General features: G+C 41.0%; 1 protein-coding gene across 1 annotated transcript in view; it reads left to right on the forward strand.

Annotated features, from left to right (window-relative positions):
- Positions 1-19,338, forward strand: part of Adgre3 (adhesion G protein-coupled receptor E3) — a 49,722-nt gene that overhangs the window by 22,019 nt on the left and 8,365 nt on the right. The window contains exons 10-14 of the mRNA XM_017799093.2: positions 788-991; positions 8,911-9,146; positions 11,297-11,363; positions 12,692-12,783; positions 14,692-14,872. Of these exons, the coding sequence (XP_017654582.1) occupies positions 788-991; positions 8,911-9,146; positions 11,297-11,363; positions 12,692-12,783; positions 14,692-14,872 (780 nt within the window). The remainder of the gene's footprint in view (positions 1-787; positions 992-8,910; positions 9,147-11,296; positions 11,364-12,691; positions 12,784-14,691; positions 14,873-19,338) is intronic.

A 19,338-nucleotide genomic window follows, 5' to 3' on the forward strand; every position in this document is an offset into this window, starting at 1 on the left:
ATATATATATATATATATGGTGTTCTATATCTACTATTGATGAGGTATTCTGCTTCAACTTCCACTGCTTGATAAACACTGTGACCCAAAGTAACTTAGGAGAGGAAATAGTTATTTCAGCTTCTAATTCCAGGTCAGTTCATCACTGGGGGAAGTCAAGCAGGAAGTGAAGCAGAAACTGTGGAGGAGCAATGCTTTCTGTCCTGCTCTGGCTAGTTCTGCTAGCTCTCATATACAGATCATGCCTGCCTTCCTAAAGGAGCTATAGCCCACTGTGGGCTGGGCCCCCCACATCAATTTACAATCAAGACAGTCCCCTCACAGGCACTCCTGCTGGCCAGTATGATCCAGGAAATTCCTCAGTTGAGGTTCCCTCTTCCCAGATGACTCAAGTTGACCATAAAAACTGACAAGCATGTGGGCCAAAGACAGCCCAAGGTAATTTTATCCCGTTCTCCACAATCACAGGTTTTCATCAATCAGCCTTGTAGAATGTTTCACACATGTGTGACATTTTTCTAGTCACTTCAGTTCACATTTCTCTATTTCTATTTAGCCCCCATTATTAAATATTTATCTAGATGGTGACAATCATGCTGTGCATTGTGACTCATTTTCATTTAACCAGTATTGTGAGTCCTTACTATGTGCTAGGCACCATCATAGAGACTGATGATACAAGAGGGAACAAGATGTATCCAAATCCCCAAGCATTCTAGAGGTTAGCTTCTGGATAGCTATCTGTAGACTTGGATGCTATAACGTACCCTTCTTCTGTGGTCTGTAGGACAGCTCTGTGCTCTTTGCACTCTCTGTCATCACCTACGTGGGACTGAGTCTTTCTCTGTTGTGCCTGCTCCTGGCGGTCCTCACCTTCCTCCTGTGCCAACCCATCCAGAACACCAGCACCACACTCCACCTGCATCTCTCCATCTGCCTGTTCCTAGCCTACCTCCTCTTCCTCACAGGCATCAATAGAACTAAGCCTGAGGTAAGTGTCTCAAACTACCTCATTGTCCTAATCCATGCTAGCCATCTTGTCCTAAGAGAACGTGAAGAGAAGACATTGATCAGTAGCGATTCTGTCGGGGGAGGGCAAGGACAATAATTTCAGCTCTTTTTGAAGAGTTGTAAAGGAAATCGTGCTTGTGTCATTTTGGAATTAAAATTCTTCCTAAGTATGAACATAAAATGCCAGTCATGACTGCATGGAGCTTGTCCAGAATGCTCAGGGATGGAGAAAGGCAGGTCCTTGAGACTCCCTGGTCAGTGTATCAGAAACAGTGAGCTCCAGATTCAGTGAGAGACCCTGTCTCAAAGGAATAAAGTAGAGAGCGATTGAGCAGCACACCCAGCATCCTCCTCTGGCTTCCAAATGAACATGCATGCACTCAGTGATACACACAAACACAAGTGTATTTCTCCATCACTCAAGAGAGCAATGTCAACTATTATCCATTTCATAATCATCATCATTATCAGCAGCATCAAGAATCTGGACTAGATGTTTAAGCTTCTTTTCTGTACCGAACAACTAGTTCTAAAGTCAGAATGTTTGGAAGAACAATTTAGATTTTCCTGAGAAATACAATGCTATGCTTAAAATATAAGTGTGTAAAACTTTGGCTATGTTACTCAGCCTAAATTATTCCTCAGTGTTTGTATGGATATATCTAAACATTGTGTTATATGGTCTGTTCATTTGTGTAATAGAAGTAAACTGAAAAAAAAATAAGGAGGTAAAGTTTCTGGTTTGTTTATCACCAAATGCAGCTTTATTTTTTACTAGTTTTGTGATTCTGGCCTAGATTCCAGCCCCTCTTAGAGCATAGTATCTTCCATTGAATACAGAGAGAGGTTGAAGAGCTACAGCTTGTGAGCCAAAATCCGACCCATTGTCTTGTTTTCAGCTTTAGTTAGGAACAACCGTACTTACTTATTTACATGTTATGCAGACAGTCTTGACCATAAAGCCTCAGCTGCTTCTATGTGGTCTTTTACTAAACCAAAAAAAAAATGATCCTGAGCTACTGTCATTACTGTTAAGCAATATTGCTATGCCAACCTGTAATGTTCATAACACACTAATTGCTACTGATAAAAATTTTAAATAATGTTGGGGCTGGTGAGATGGCTAAATGGTTAAGAATACTGGCTGTTCTTGCAGAAGACCTGGGTTCAAATCCCAGCACCCACATGGCAGCTAACAACTGTCTGTAACTTCAGTTCCAGGGGATCCAATGGCCTCTTCTGTCTTCCATGGACATTGTGGGACATGGGTGCACTTACATACATGCAGGCAATACATGTATACACATAAAATAAAAATATTTAAAAACAGTTTAAGTTAAAATAATGTCTTCAAAGGCTATAGATATATCATATTCAATATTGTTAGCTTTGTCATCTGAAAAATGCCTTAGAATGTGATTCTCTGTAATGCTATGTATATATCACTATATAATGTTACCTCATTCACTTGATGGATAGTATTTGATTACCCACTGTGTGACATACATTATACATTTGGTGGATGATCATGAGTTTCCTAGTCTCTGCTAGACTTTGTTTTGAACATACATTGTGTATTGGGTAAGTTAACTCCTCATTCCCACAGAGCAGAAAAGCAATAATAAATGAGTGTGTGGTTAAGTGTCCAATAAGGAAAAGCCCTTCATTTACAGGGAACAGAAAGGCAGCTTTCCTCCCTTGTGTGATGAAATGGTAATCCAGATCAGAAATTTAAGTTTTAAATGACAGAAAATGGGTCTTTTAAAAAAAATGTTTCATTTATTTATTTTTGGTTTTGGTTTTTTTTTTTTTTTTTTGGTTTTTTTGAGACAGGGTCTCCCTGTAGCCCCAGCTGTCCTGGAACTCACTATGTAGACCAGGCTGGGCTTGAATTCACAGAGATCCACCCATCTCTGCCTCTCAAGTACTGGGATTAAAGGCATGTGCCACCACACCTGGCCTCATTTATTTATTTTTAATTATGTATACACATGTGTGTCTGTGTGTGGATGTGTGAACATGAGTGCAAGCATCAAGGAAGCCAGAAGCAGCAGATCCCCCACGAACTGGAGTCAAGTAGTTGTGAGCCACCCTGTGTGGGTGCTGGGTATTAAACTCAGGTCCTCTGGAAGAGCATTTCTCCAGCCTAGTTTCTTTCTTTGTTGTTTATTTGGTTGGTTGGTTGGTTTGGTTTTTGTTTTGTTTTGTTATTTTTATTTTTTGAGACAGTCTTATGTCACCTAGGCTGGTCTTGAAGTTATTAGGTAGCTGTTGATGACCCTTGAACTCCTGACACTCTCTCTCTCTCCACTTTCTGAACACAAGAATGGGTTTGCATCACAACATCCACTCTACGCAGCACTGGGCATCGTGCATGCTAGACAAGTACTCTGCCAACTGAGCAATGTCCTCAGACCCCCAAATACTTTTTGGAGGTAATAAAATAGGAAAGAAAAATAAACACAGGTGAGAAGAAATGGCAACTGAAAGACTGTCAAGAAATGCTAAACGCATGAGCAAGAGCTCACTCGTGAATCCTGTGGGGAGTGGGTCTCAGGTCTCAAGGAAATGACCACACAATCCAAAGCATTTTAGCAAGGCAAAAAGTTTTGCTTCTGCAGAAGGATGCAAAGGCACGCCAAATCAGCCTGATGCAAAGGGGTCCTGAGCCTCACTCTGAGTGCTCAGACCTCAGCCTCATATCCTTACATAAATGGCTAATTTCAGCAGCAGAGTAAACACACAGGATGCAATTTTGAGCACAGAGTGCAACCTTGAGCACATATTTAGGTTTCAAGAAGTGCTGACCCTGGAGGAACTTGAGTTTCCCCTCAGGGGCTTCTGTACAATTTTAATGGCATTTTCTATTATTTAACCCTTTGATAGAAAAGACTGTATTTTGTCTACATTTTGCACAAAACCCATGAACCATGTTAGAGGACATGGGCATGATTTAAGAAAATGTTTGTAAAGTGAAACCGAACAAGTTGGGTCCCCAAATAGATGTGGAAGTGGTATATTTAGGAAAAAAAAAGAAATAGCAGGTGTCTGAGGTTTGTGCTTTGGGAAAAGTGATGGTGATGTCATTAACTGCTGTAAAGAGAATGGAACAGACAGGGCAAAACAGACAAGGTGACCTGCAACAGTCAGAAAGGAGCACAGGCTGTGACATTCTACTGTATAGTGTGGAAACTATGGTTAACAATATGCCTTATGTATTTCAAAATAACTACAAGAGATGATGAATACTGTTCTCAAAAAAAAAGACCATAACATATTAGTACGTGCTTTATTTCACGGACGTATTTTCAAACAATAGCAAATAAAGCTGAAGAAAAGTTCATTTGCTTAGCAGACATTGAAGTTGAGCTATGCAATGGACAGCTGGAGTTAGGAGTTTTAAGCCCAGGGGTGATGCTAGGAGAATAATGGTGGGGTTTTCACCATGAAAGATGTAGTTGGCGACACAGAAGTCCATGTGAGCAAAGGAGAGTGTGGAGGTGTGAATGGATGAGGGCTGGAGCTCCCTGGAAGACAGACATTTCTGGGCATACGAAAACACACCAGATGGTTAAGAGAGAACCAACATTAGGAGCGGCCCTGGTCACCGAAGCAGAATTGCACATTGAACTGACACATTCTTCTGAGAGGTCAAGAAAAGACGCTTCCAGGCCTAATCACGGAGGGGTAATGTTACTCAAAGTCCTGCATAGAAACTGACTCAACATAAGGAGTATAAGACGAAATTTATTTTTAAGGAGCCGGGCGTGGTGATGTACACCTTTAGTTCCAGCACTTGGAAGGCAGAAGCAGGCATATCTCTGTGAGATTGTGGCCAGCCTATTCTACATATTGAGTTCCAGACCATCTGGGGCTACAGTGAGACCCTGTCTCAAAAAGACTAATAATAATAATAATTATTATTATGATGATGATGATGATGATGATGATGGTGAAAATTTTTTGTTTTAAGGAATTAGCTTCTGAGTTTATAAGGGCTTATAAGACACTTTATGGAAAGCAATCTGCTCTGCTCAAATCCACTGATTTTAAGATGTTAAGCTTATCTAATAAAATACTGTCAGAGAAAATTCTAAGGCTGGAGAGCTAGTTCAGTGGTTAAGAGCACTGGCAGCTCTTGCAGAGGACCTGGGTTCAATTCCCAGCACCTACATGGTGGCTAAAACTCATTCATTCATAACTCCACTTCCAGGGAACCTGATGCCCTCTCTGACCTCCAGAGGCATTGCCCAGCATGGGTGCACTGATATACATACAGGCAATATACTCATACACATAATATAAGATAAAAATAATAAAATATTTTTAAAAAGAAGATTCTAGAACAAAGTGTGAACACAAATTTGGGCCCTAGAGGAGAACCTACTGCCACTTTCCTAAATACACACAATTTCTAACTATATTCTAAATACTTATCCTTATACCCACAGGTAAGTGCAGCTCTCACCACTCATCAAAGAAGCTTCTTTTTACAAAAGTTCCACAGCTGGTCAAAATGCAGAGTTAGTGTCTCTTCCTCCTCCTCCTCCTCCTCCTCCTCCTCCTCCTCTTCTCTCTCTACCCAGTTGGTGCTTCCCTATACTGATTCTTGGTTTAGTTGCATGATTTGCTTTGGCTAATGGATATGAACAAACAGGGGCTTGAAAAGTACTTCATAGCTTGGTTCCCTGTTGCCACAATTGACACATCTAAAATGCAACCCCTACGCCTAAGAGTGGGGAGCAAAACAGAAGAGCAGGTGGATAGATGTAAGAGCCAGAGGACCAGGATGCCTGCCGCTAGACAGTGTCTTCTAGACATAGCAGGGAAGCTGCACCCATGAAATCTCAACAATGTGTTGCCTAAACAAGATCTGCAGAGTCACACCACCAGTTGTCAGGCCAGTGAGGATGGGGAGATTTCACAGGGTCACATCTCTAGACAAAGAGCTATAGGCAGCCAATGGCTGCTGAGAGGGAGAACCCGTTTTCTCCATGGGTGAGCACCCTGATAGGTTATCCCGTCCCAAGTGGTCACCTAAACACAGGTACATATAAGCACCTCTAAACAGACTCAGCAACAATAATAATCAAAGACGAGGTCACAGAATTAAGAGACAATGAGAGACATAGGAAGAGTTGGAGGCATGAGAGAGGGGTGGAAAGGCAAGTACAGTTCTCATGTATGAAGTTCTCAAAATATTAAGAGACAAAAAGAAAAAGTAACACTATCACAGAAAATTCTAGAGCTTGTTTGAGCACAGAGTTAGGCACTGTGGCTCAAAGAAGAGACACAGGAAATTAACCATCCTGGATGTGAGAAAAGCAAGTCATTAAATATCAGAAAAATAACTGCCTTTAAGCATGGAAAATGTGAAATTATTATTTTGAGTTATCATTGCTTATTCCTATCCAACAAGATTAGGAACATTTCCACAAGACTAGAAACATTTATGATGCCTTGAGAGATAAGCCAACATAATTCTGCTAGCTATGCAAATCAGATCTGAAACTTTTCTCCTGGAGAGGGTGTAGAAAATTGATAGACCACTTACTTGCCTAGCACATGTAAGACCCAAAGCAAAATAAACCAAAAAACAGCAACAAACCCCCAAAAACAAACTATGAAAGACTATAAGAGCCAGAGGTGGTGGGTGACCACAAGGCAGAGTTTTCCAGACAGCTGGGCAGTTACTCATCTGAACTCACAGCAATGGAGACAGCATGCACAAATTCCACATAAGCTCAAACCAGACAAAGTCCCAGCACTGATGTGAGGAAGGGGCTAAGCAATCCCAACCCTACCTGAGGAGGTACTGATGGCTTCTGGGAGGGGAGAGCCAGTTTCGTTTAAGGGTGATACTCTTGGCGGGTGGACCAGGCTCCAGTAGATGGAGCCCACACCAAACAGCATTTGGAGACACAAATTTAACTCTATAGGCCTTAATATATACATATTAATATATATGTATATGTTAGCAAAAAAACAATAACAAAGAAAGAAAACAACACAAAGTAAAAGTAAAAAATATCTTGCCTCCACTTGTCCAGTAATGATAGTTTCCTTTGCTATCACAACACTTCCCTCCCAGGACCTCCAGCTCTCACCAGCCCTCCTTTGCCTCACAGTTCCTTGTCCTCTTCTTTGATTAGTATTGTTACAGATACATGCGTACATTTATAAACATACAAGTATAATGCACTGACCTCATTTACTGGTTCTCATGTGTCCATGTGTTTAAGGCTACCCGCTTGGGATTTTTTGGTATGAAACTTTCCTGTGGAGACATTAATGAATGTCTGTTCACACCAGGTAGGGAACAAAAATAATGACTCTACCAAAGTCCAGCTTAGCAAAATAATGAGTTTACTGGGGTTTGTTAAAGAAATAGGAGACAGGGTTACGTACAGGACCGTGGACTACTCAGATGCAGGTGCATCGCCCAGAAGTCCACTCCAGTTTAGGGCGCGACTCACAAAGCTTGCCAACCTAGCGCTCTCGGCACAACTTGCTGGCAGCTCAGCAGGTGACAGAGCATCTTCCCACCAACTCTCCTGGTTGGTGCACCTCCTGATGCACCAGTCCATTAGAGTCACCTCTAAGCTGATCATGTCTCCCCTCCCCAGCAGTTGTTGCCATTCATATCACCTTGGGACGAGGCCTTGGGAATGTTGCTTCAGGAACTTTCTGAGATGTGTGAGTTGTTTGCTTCCTGACCCTCCATCCAGCATTGAATGCTTCTTCAATTTAAAGGAAATTGCTGTACAGCAGTCCAGCTTCTTTGCCCTGGCGTGAAGTTTTTAACACTCAGACATGTTGGACGTTTTGCTACTTCTATTTTACAGTCAAATAGTATCCCACTGTTCGGATGTACCATATCTTGTCTGTACATTTGTCAGTTGTTAGACCTTGGGGTTGTTTCTCCCCTTTGAAGATTGTGAATAAGGCTGCTACAAACCTTCCTAATGCATTTTTGTTTCAATGTCAGTTTTTGGATATCTCAGGCAGGAGTTGATGCCACAGTCAAGACTGCGTAAAATACAAGTCTTAATAAATCTCTGCATAAATGGTGCTATTTCATTATCTCTGAATAATACTTGTTCACTGATATTTTAAATTTTTATTGAGCCTTTGTACATTTGATACACTTCTTAATCAAATTTAGACCCCCTCCCCCATCCGTGTCCCCCCACCCCCATCAGACCCCACATATTCCTCCACGCTTGCTCCAGTGGATGAATTTGCACTGGAGGACATCTGGGTACAAATGCTTGCTCACTGATATTTTAAGCCATCCAAATTAAGAAGACTGAGAAACCACCTCTCTGGACGACTCTGCTCTCTCTTCATTCCTCTTCTCCACACTTTCCATTGTTGTCTGCAAGTTCTGTACTGTTTTCTTCAATATCCTCTAATCTACTTTTTAGCACAAGCATTGTCCTTTTCACACCTTAGTTATATATGCTTCACGTCCCTAGAACTTTGGGTTGTATTCTTGCACATTTGCTCGCCATGAGTTCCTTACCACCGTTATCAGAGAAGCTGAGGAAATGTAACAGGCTAAGCTGACATGCTAGCAAAGTGCTTGTCATGTTTCTAGAACAAAAGCAAAAGCATATTTTAAAGTTTAATTTCTTATTACATATTTGTAGGACTGTTTTAGTTATGGCCTGTAACCCTGGGTTTCTATTTATAGGAAGTGGCACCAGCTTGCCCTAGGAGAATATGGTACTGATGTGTCACTGGTAATAGCAGGTGATGCTCTATGTGGGCTCGTTACCATGTGCTAAACACAGATCCTGCAGCAAGCGTCTCGTGACTGTATTTAGGTTTGATCTGGTTGGCGTTGATCTGAAGAGTAGCACAGAGACAGAAACGCTGACACACCCTCCCTCCTAGGTGCTGTGCTCCATCATCGCGGGTTTGCTGCACTACCTCTACTTGGCTGCCTTCATGTGGATGTTTCTAGAAGGGCTACACCTCTTTCTCACTGTCAGGAACCTCAAAGTGGCCAACTACACCAGCATAGGCAGATTTAAGAAGAGATTCATGTATCCAACAGGCTATGGGATCCCAGCATTCATTGTGGCTGTTTCTGCAATAGTCGGACACAAGCATTATGGAACATCTACCCAGTAAGCACGATGTTGTGTATGAGATGGGAATGTATGTCTGTAGGCTTGAAATCTATTATGTTTTCAACTTATTTTATAATTATGAATTATTCTTCAAAACAATCCTGAATATTAGAAATTTTCAGAGTTATGGTTTTCAGAATCTTTTTACCTAGTTGAAGTAACGCTGAACGTTTATTGTAAGCATGGTTTCTTTACATGAAAATTATACATTTGTGTCATTTGTTTCTCTTAATTATATTCTTCTTGGACACAGTGAACATTTATTTTCTTATTCTTTTTGAAATGGGAGTCGTGTAGCCCAGGCTTGCCTCAAATTCACTTTTTAGCCAAAGATAACCTTGACCTTCTGATCCTCCTGCCTCACTCCCTGAGTACCTGGATGAAGGGCAGGTACTACCACACCCAATATTTGCAGCACTGGGGATGGAAGCCAGGGACGTTTACATGCTAGACAAGCCCTGTACCCTCTGAGGCCCATCTCTTGCCCACATTCGCTGATTCTTAAAACTTTGGTTTACTGGGGCATCCTCAGTATTTTAGTGTTTTATATAATTGAGCATTTTGGTGAGACCAGAACTGTTTTTAACCAGAAAATTGTTTAGGCATATAAAACTTTGAATATAACTTCAGAAAGTTCAGTTAGCAAACCCATATACCCACATTAAGATCCTGTAAACTCTCTTCTGTGAGTCTCAAAAAGCAGGTAGAATGTGCCCAAATTAATCTCCAAAATGACAGCAAAAATGAAAAGAAAAAGAGCAACTGCTGAAGTCAGCAGTAGCTCCTGAGTCTCCCGACGCAGCCCCAGGAGGCCGGAAGTTTATCTCGCTCATAGAACATGTGAGGCTCACTGTTTTTCATGCATTTTCCTAAGGTCAGAGTTCAGAAGAGCTATTCTGAATAGCTATGTCTCACTGTCTTGTTAAGGAATTCTTATAAAACTCTCCACAATAGAGTTTGTTGAAGATATAAACATTTTTGATAGTGCTGCTTGAGGTAGGAAGTCTGTTGCACCTGTGATAAAACATCGCGTATGATGTCCCTCTTGAAATATCTCTAGCTTGAGCCTTGTGTCTTTCCAAATGATTCTGGAGATTCAGTGGCAAACTTTCTATAAGGGCCAAATGCTAAGTATTTTACATTTGTAGACCAAATAGTGTTTGTGCAAACAGTCCATGTTGCCCTGGGCAGTGTAAAAGCAGCTACCAACAAAATGAAGTTTCAATCAAGCAATATTTACAAAACACAAGTGGAAGGCTGGGCTTGGTACATAGTAATAGTTTTCAACACTTTGAAGATAGTTTAAGTGTGAATGCTTTTCTGTATCTTAAATATTGGATGTGGCATATTATATTTATGAAATTCATATTCTCCCAACAGGACCCCACTTGGAATAAATTATACTGCCTATCCTGATATCTGCCATGACAAAATACAAAAGTATTTAAATGCCAGATTATTTTGTAATGAAATATGTTTAATTTGGTTGGTTGACTTGTGGCTATAGTTAATCTACTGATTTTATTTCTCTCATCATAGCTATCAATATCATATAATGATTACATTTCGTAAACTTAACATTTTTCCAGAAACTGTCCCCAAATTTTACACATGCAATCTCTTTTAATCTTTATTACAATTTCTGTGTGAGGTAAAACACATGACTAATCAAAGAAATCAAAGAATTTATAACAAATAGAGGAGCATATTACAATAACGGGTAGGAAGAGCTAATATTCCTAAAATACCACTTCTACGTAATTTTTTCTATAGATTGGACACATTCTAAATCCAACCTAGGAAATTGTTTTGTGGATACTGATTTAATGAATCAAAGGTCTATATGGAAGACATATTAAGATCTAGCGTATCCAAAATATTGAAGAGGAAAGCTTGAAGGAATGGCATGATGTGAATTTAAGACTCCATAGCTACACCATTTTACCTTCCCTAAACTTGGGTTAGTTCCTACCACAGTCTTGGAAAGCCCGACGCTCAGAGCACACAGCTCATGGCAGGAGAACTCTATCTGAAGTCCAGTTCTTTAACAATGGCTCCTGATACTGTTCAGCTCTTTCTCTAGACTTTATTCAGACCATCCTCTTTCTCTAGCAAAAGAGAGCTGATTGTTATCTTCTCATCTGCAGCTGCTGGCTCAGTCTTGATAAAGGATTCATCTGGAGTTTCTTGGGGCCAGTGGCAGTCGTTATCTTGGTAGGTGGCAGTTATTTATGGGTGTACCAGGACTGAGTGTGCCAGCATAGAATGTGATTACCTGTTAAGGTGGAAATGGGGTGAAGATAAGGAAGACAGCGCAACTTCAGCAGCTCCTCTTCCTGAAAATACTGTTTCCACTCATCTGTCCCTGGTTGGCCCGCAGCCCATTATTTATTTGGGATAATAATATAACTGTTCAAGATTGATTTCTGTTTTATGACTAAAATTCCCTGGCAAAGCTGGGCATGGTGGCACATACCTTTAATCCCACCACTCAGGAGGCAGAGGCAGGCAGATTGCTGTGAGATTGAGGCCAGCCTGGTCGACATAGCATGTTCCAGGCCAGCTGGGGCTACATGAAGACCTTGTTTCTAAGAGCAAAACAAAATACCCCAACGAAAATCAACTTGGGGTAGAACGAGTTTATTTTAGCTTTCAATTCCAGTTTACTATTGCAAGGAGGTCAAGACAGCAGGAACTTGAAACAGTCACATCACATTCATAGGAGCAGAGAGTAAAAGGGCTGGAGAGATGGCTCAGCGGTTAAGAGCACTGGCTGCTCTTGGAGACAACCCAGGTTCAAATCCCAGCACCCACAGAGCAGCTAACAGCCATCTGTAACTCCAGTTCCAGGGGATCTGACACCCTCTTCTGTCCTTCATGGGCATTGTATGACACAGGTGCACTTACATACATTCAGGCAATATACTCATACACATAAAATAAAAATAAATAAATCAAAAAATTTTTAAGTAGCAGAGAGAAATAAATGCGTACATGTAGCTTACTTGCCTAGGGAATTCTGTCTCTCGAAGTGGGCTGGGTTTCCAACACTGATTATCTTAATTAAAACAATCCTCCACATACATTCCTACAGCCTACTCCCATGTGGACAATCCCTCATAGAGACTCTTCCCAGGTGGTTGTAGGTGATATCAAGTTGATAACTGAAGCTCTCACAATGACCCTGTATTGTGGGTTGTTTTTAAATCCTGGTTTCCTTCATTCCTTATCTACTTTGCATAAAGGAGTATGTTTTCCTAATTTCCAGGTACTTCCTAAGTAATGCATGTTACCCAGTAAAAGAATAAATAGTAGCCTTGTATCTCAAAGTGTCCTGTTTTGAATTAAAATTACTTATTAACCTAATCAAGAAATAAATAAAATCCAGTGTCTACTGAGTGCTATAGACAACAGGCCAGAACACGTCCATGGCATCTTTGCAATCTTGTATCTTTTTGAGAGTCTCAAATCAAACTCAGATTGTGTTGCATGAAAGGATCAGAAAAGAAAATTACAATCATTCTCTTCTGTCATTTCCACAGGTAAATGTGGTGTTCTACTTCCAAATTATGTGGATTTTAAGAAGCAAACTTTCTTCCCTCAATAAAGAAGTTTCTACCATTCAAGACACCAAGTAAGAATGTACCAGAATCCATCGTTCCCATGGTATCCTCTTATAGTTTAACTTTTCCTGGGGAAGAAAGCCCTTATTGAAAAATATGCTGAGGGGTTTGGTGTGGTTCCCTGGTAGAACACTTGCTTAGCATGTGTGCAGACTGGGTCCATCACCCAGTCCAAAAAACAAAGAAACAGACACACTTACAGGTGCAAAACCCAAAACTCCATGTGTTCTCCTGGTACCAAATAAAAAAATGTAAAAGAAGCAAGAAAATTCTGAATCTCAGGTAAATTAACGCACTTCTCCAATTATTTGTTCAAGACATGTTTATTAAATTTTTTCTTGAGGTAATATACTCTTTATTGGGTCCTTCAAAGACAGTATCTATGTAGCCCTAGCTGGCCTGGAACTCACTATATAGATCACTATATAGCTGGCCTTGAACTCACAGAGATCCACCAGCCTCTGCCTCCCACGTGCTGGGATTAAAGGCATGCGCCAACACGCTGAGCTCAAATATACTCTTTATATGAAATCAATATGAAGAATAGTTTCTTCCTTTCTTTTCCTGCCTCTGTGATGGAATTCCTGATAAATGCAAGTTAAGGGAGACCGGATTTTTTTCAGCTCCCAGTTCTTGAGCTGTATACAGTCCATGATGGAGGAAGTCGAGGGAGCTGGAGCTTGAAGTGCCTCATCACATCACAGCCTCCACTGAAAAGCAGATCATGATGATTGAGCACATGTGGTCAGCTCACTCCCCCAATTTTACAATCCAGCACCCAGCCCAGGGATTGGGGCCCCCACATTGGAGATCTTCCTTCCTCAATTAGTGTAATTAACACAATAATTCACAGACATTCTCAGAGTCAAACCTTACTCTAGATAGTCTCTTATAGGTATGCCTAGAGGCATGCTTTTTAGGTGATTCTTGATCATGTCAAGTAGACAGTTAGTGCTAGGTAGGAATGACTTTTCTGGATAGTCCATCTATATCTAACCTTGTATCCAAAGTTAATCTTATGTTTTGAGATCATTTAACACTCTCCATATTCAATCTGCCTTCCTATCGGGTATTTAAATCCAGCTAGCCTTTAGGAAAACAGTGTAAACCATCTTAGAATGCCTTGGGCTCCTTTGTAATCAACCTTTTTATAAGCTAAGCTAAACACTGAGCTTTAATCTTAAACTATGTCCCCTATTTCTCCCTCATGACCCTTCCATGCCCCTGACCCAGAATAGTGTCTTTGGAGATGAAAATCTTAATCCCAACGATGGAAACAACAGATTATCCACAGTATGTGTTGCAAACATGTGGGCTTAGGTTGATGGCATATGACTGTGGTTTTGTATGTCGTTCTGGGTCAGTAAGGGTCATAAAAGGAAAATTCTTCCTGATAAAACAAAGTTCCCCATTCCTCTCCCATGTCATGCTGGATATACTGTCTGAATAGAGTATGCATTTAGTTGGAGGAAAGCTCTGAGAGAACTTAGAAAGGAACAGTTTTGAGAAGAGATCAGGCTCACTCTTGGTTTAAACAACTCTAGGAAATAGTTTTGGCTCAGGCACTAAAACATTATGGCATTTTCCGCAATGCTAACCATCATAGCTCCAACCCTTATTAATTTGGCACACAAACACATCAATTTTAATCCATAACCCTGTATCCACTTGTCTCCATGGGACTATGACCATTTTATGATGTAAAATGCATTCTGCCCAACATCAAAAGTCCCCGTAGTCTTCAGCAGTGCTAGTGCTTTAAAGATCAAGTTTTCATACCTGTGAGTGCCTATAAAATAAAAAAGCAAGCCAAATATAAGAACATAACCCATGAATAACATTTGGTTTCCATCAATGCTGACTTAAATCAATGAAGGCCTGAGGGGTAGTAGTTAATGTCATTGCTTACTTTTTCCCAGAGTCATGACATTTAAAGCCATTGTTCAGCTATTCGTGCTGGGATGCTCTTGGGGCATTGGGTTCTTCATGCTTCATGAAGTAGGAAAGACGATGAGATCTGCCATTGCCTACTTATTCACCATCATCAACATCTTGCAAGGGATTTTCATCTTTGTGGTACACTGTCTGCTTAATCGCCAGGTAAGTCTGTTTCAGTCCTCACTAACCTAGCCCCAAAGTCTCTGAATGGCTCTTCACACACTTGGAGTTTTGTATTTCTACTTTGAATTTTTCATTACAAAGAAAGCCAAGATTTTTTGTTGTTGTTGTTCTTTTGAGAAAGGGTCTCCCTGTAGCCCCAACTCGTCTGGAACTCACTATGTAGATCAGGCTATCTTCAAACACAGAGATCTGCCTGCCTCTGCCTCCCAAGTGCTGGGATAAAAGGCTTGTGCCGCTACGCCTGGCCTAGAAAGCCAGGATTTTGTCTGGTCAGTCATGCAGGCTGAATCTCATCCAGGCAGCATCCTAACATATCACATCAGAGCATATATCAGCCAGAACAAGGTAGATCATCCTGCATTAATCAATAGGTCTTTCTTATGATTTCCCAATCTCTGGTTCACAAAGCTCAAGGGTTCTTTCTTGTCCCTGCTACATAACTATCACTTAATAGCCTTCATCTTTATGAAGTGAAGAAGCCTTTCCTTGACGCTGATTCAAGCTGACAGTATGACACTAGCCGAGATATTGGCAGATAGAACAATTGGAAATAAGATCATAATAAGTCACACCTTAATTCTTAATGCTTTCTCATAACAGTTACAACATCATCAGTTCTACTATTGATTATTTATCTAAAGCAAATCACACGGCCCTGTTTGAGTTCACCAGGAATGAATAACTCTCCTGTAGTGACATGTATAGTACAGAGGTACACTGGGATAGATGTTCGACACAATCTACCACAACCTCAGTTCTTCCACTGGGTGGCTTGCCTTGTAGCCTGGATACCTGGTCTCTCTTATCACCTGCCAATGTTATAATGCCTTACTAAGGGTTTGGGATTTGATAACACAGTACAGTAGAAATCTCATAACCCAGGAGCACATATTAATTTCCTAGTGAATTATAATTTAATCTTCATTTAAAATTATTTCATGACTTTTGAGGTTTTTTTGGTTTCCTGTTAGATGGAAATATCAACTGTTAAGATGCTGTTGATACACATACAGACTATCATCCTAGTGACAAAGGGACCGTCATTTTAATGCTTCATTAACTTCTGTTCCACACTCCTGTGCTTTCTCTGTGTTTGGTAGTCCTCCGTCACAGAATTACAATGCAACTGGGTTGTCTTTGTGAAACTAGTTGAGCAGTATAACTTCAAATCTTATTTTTAATATGACAGGGGGCGGTAAAGAAATGCAACTCACATAGTGGAAAACTTAAGGTGGCGCTTTATAGTGTCAGTTTTAGGAGCTTTATTTAGTGCATTTACGCAACTTGTAATTGCAAAATCCACTTTGCCTGTGTTAAGTGAAAAATACGGACTGTTAGCTTGTTGGCCCTATGAAATTCTGCACTTAACATTTAGTTATGTGCTCGACCTTCATTACTTTTGGGAAGACACCCTGCCTTAGCACACAGTTGCTTACTTTTTCTTTCCTGTTCATTATGTTTTAATTTTGAGGACCATATGAGGGTAGAATATATTACATTTTAAAAACTGCAAAAATTTATATAGCAAACATTTTCTTAAGTTGATGGCCAAATGTTAAAATGTTATTTTTCATATCATTTATAATCTTGTCACAATCCACTTAACAAAGTTTGATTAGATTTCAGTGAAAGTTTTCTTTCTTTTCTTCCTGAGATGGGAGTTAAATAACTTTACTACAATTAGTATGTATGGTGAAGAATTTCATGCAAATGAAGTGTGCCAGCAGTGTGGTAATTTAAACATATTTAAACAAAAAGACGAATGCACAAACTTTCTGCTGCTTAGACCACTGCAGCTTCTAAGACCCAGTTTCTTTTACTGATTTAAAAACAAAAAAAAATTAAAATAAAAAATGTGCCTGAAATGAATTCTGTTTTTTTTTTTTTTTTCATAAGTAACCCCCCTGGTTCCTGTGTCCTGTTGAATACAGGCACTTGATCTGTGGTGTAGCTTCTGTTCAGCTTTGTATCACAGGAATGGGTTGGCCTGATTTCTTTGCCCTCATCTGAACTGGCCATTTTACAGGGTCCCCAGCAAGTGGACTGAGGGCTTTGTCTTAGGATGACAAGGGTCAGCTCGGGTTGGGGGGGCTTTCATCTTCTCCATTCTCATTTGAGGTTTTGTTCTCTGGGTAAAGAGACAGTCCATCTTTGTAAACACAAAACATTTTTGCTTTCTCTGGTTTTATGTTAATGGAAAAAGAATGGAAGCAAATATAGTTATACTGATTTTTGAGACACTAAAAAAAAAGAAATGCAACTCATGGAATTGTGAGATGAACTTTAGTGTACTGGTTAGTGTAAGAGCTCTGGACTAAAAGTAACAGCATTTGGAAGGCTACTTTCATGAGATTTGGCTTATTGGTCTTGCATTGGAGGTAGAAAGAACACTTCTTTCATTGAGTTGATATGAAAGTTAAATGTTATGCTGTATGTTAAGTGATTTGCATTTACCTGTTGTTCAGCAAATAGCAGCCACTGTCCTCATACCCCCACCATCTTCTGCTCATCATCTTCATTACCACTATTAATATCATCACCATCGTTATCATCACCACCAATAGCAGCAATAACATCATCGTCATCACCATCAAAGCCACCATCATATCCATGACCACCACCACCATAATTAATATAATTGCCATCATATTCATGGCCATCATCATTCTCATCACATCATCACCACCATCATGATCATCCCCTATCATATCCTTCACTGTCAACACCAACATAATTATCATAATCACAATCATTTTATTCATTACTATCATCATTCTCACCACCACCATTACCATCATCACCATTGCCATCACCACCATCACCATCACCACCATCACATCGTCACCATCATCATCATCATCACACTCAACACTATCACCATCACCATTATCACAATCACCACTGTCACCATCATCACCATCACAATCACCACTGTCACCATCATCACCATCACAATCACCTCTGTCACCATCATCACCATCACAATCACCTCTGTCACCATCATCACCATCACAATCACCTCTGTCACCATCATCACCATCACAATCACCTCTGTCACCATCATCACCATCACAATCACCTCTGTCACCATCATCACCATCACAATCACCTCTGTCACCATCATCCCCATCACAATCACCTCTGTCACCATCATCCCCATCACAATCACCTCTGTCACCATCATCCCCATCACAATCACCTCTGTCACCATCATCCCCATCACAATCACCTCTGTCACCATCATCCCCATCACAATCACCTCTGTCACCATCATCCCCATCACAATCACCTCTGTCACCATCATCCCCATCACAATCACCTCTGTCACCATCATCCCCATCACAATCACCTCTGTCACCATCATCCCCATCACAATCACCTCTGTCACCATCATCCCCATCACAATCACCTCTGTCACCATCATCCCCATCACAATCACCTCTGTCACCATCATCCCCATCACAATCACCTCTGTCACCATCATCCCCATCACAATCACCTCTGTCACCATCATCCCCATCACAATCACCTCTGTCACCATCATCCCCATCACAATCACCTCTGTCACCATCATCCCCATCACAATCACCTCTGTCACCATCATCCCCATCACAATCACCTCTGTCACCATCATCCCCATCACAATCACCTCTGTCACCATCATCCCCATCACAATCACCTCTGTCACCATCATCCCCATCACAATCACCTCTGTCACCATCATCCCCATCACAATCACCTCTGTCACCATCATCCCCATCACAATCACCTCTGTCACCATCATCCCCATCACAATCACCTCTGTCACCATCATCCCCATCACAATCACCTCTGTCACCATCATCCCCATCACAATCACCTCTGTCACCATCATCCCCATCACAATCACCTCTGTCACCATCATCCCCATCACAATCACCTCTGTCACCATCATCCCCATCACAATCACCTCTGTCACCATCATCCCCATCACAATCACCTCTGTCACCATCATCCCCATCACAATCACCTCTGTCACCATCATCCCCATCACAATCACCTCTGTCACCATCATCCCCATCACAATCACCTCTGTCACCATCATCCCCATCACAATCACCTCTGTCACCATCATCCCCATCACAATCACCTCTGTCACCATCATCCCCATCACAATCACCTCTGTCACCATCATCCCCATCACAATCACCTCTGTCACCATCATCCCCATCACAATCACCTCTGTCACCATCATCCCCATCACAATCACCTCTGTCACCATCATCCCCATCACAATCACCTCTGTCACCATCATCCCCATCACAATCACCTCTGTCACCATCATCCCCATCACAATCACCTCTGTCACCATCATCCCCATCACAATCACCTCTGTCACCATCATCCCCATCACAATCACCTCTGTCACCATCATCCCCATCACAATCACCTCTGTCACCATCATC

Source organism: Nannospalax galili, unplaced genomic scaffold (assembly GCF_000622305.1).
Source record: "Nannospalax galili isolate Female #2095 unplaced genomic scaffold, S.galili_v1.0 scaffold77, whole genome shotgun sequence".
Lineage (NCBI taxonomy): Eukaryota > Metazoa > Chordata > Mammalia > Rodentia > Spalacidae > Nannospalax > Nannospalax galili.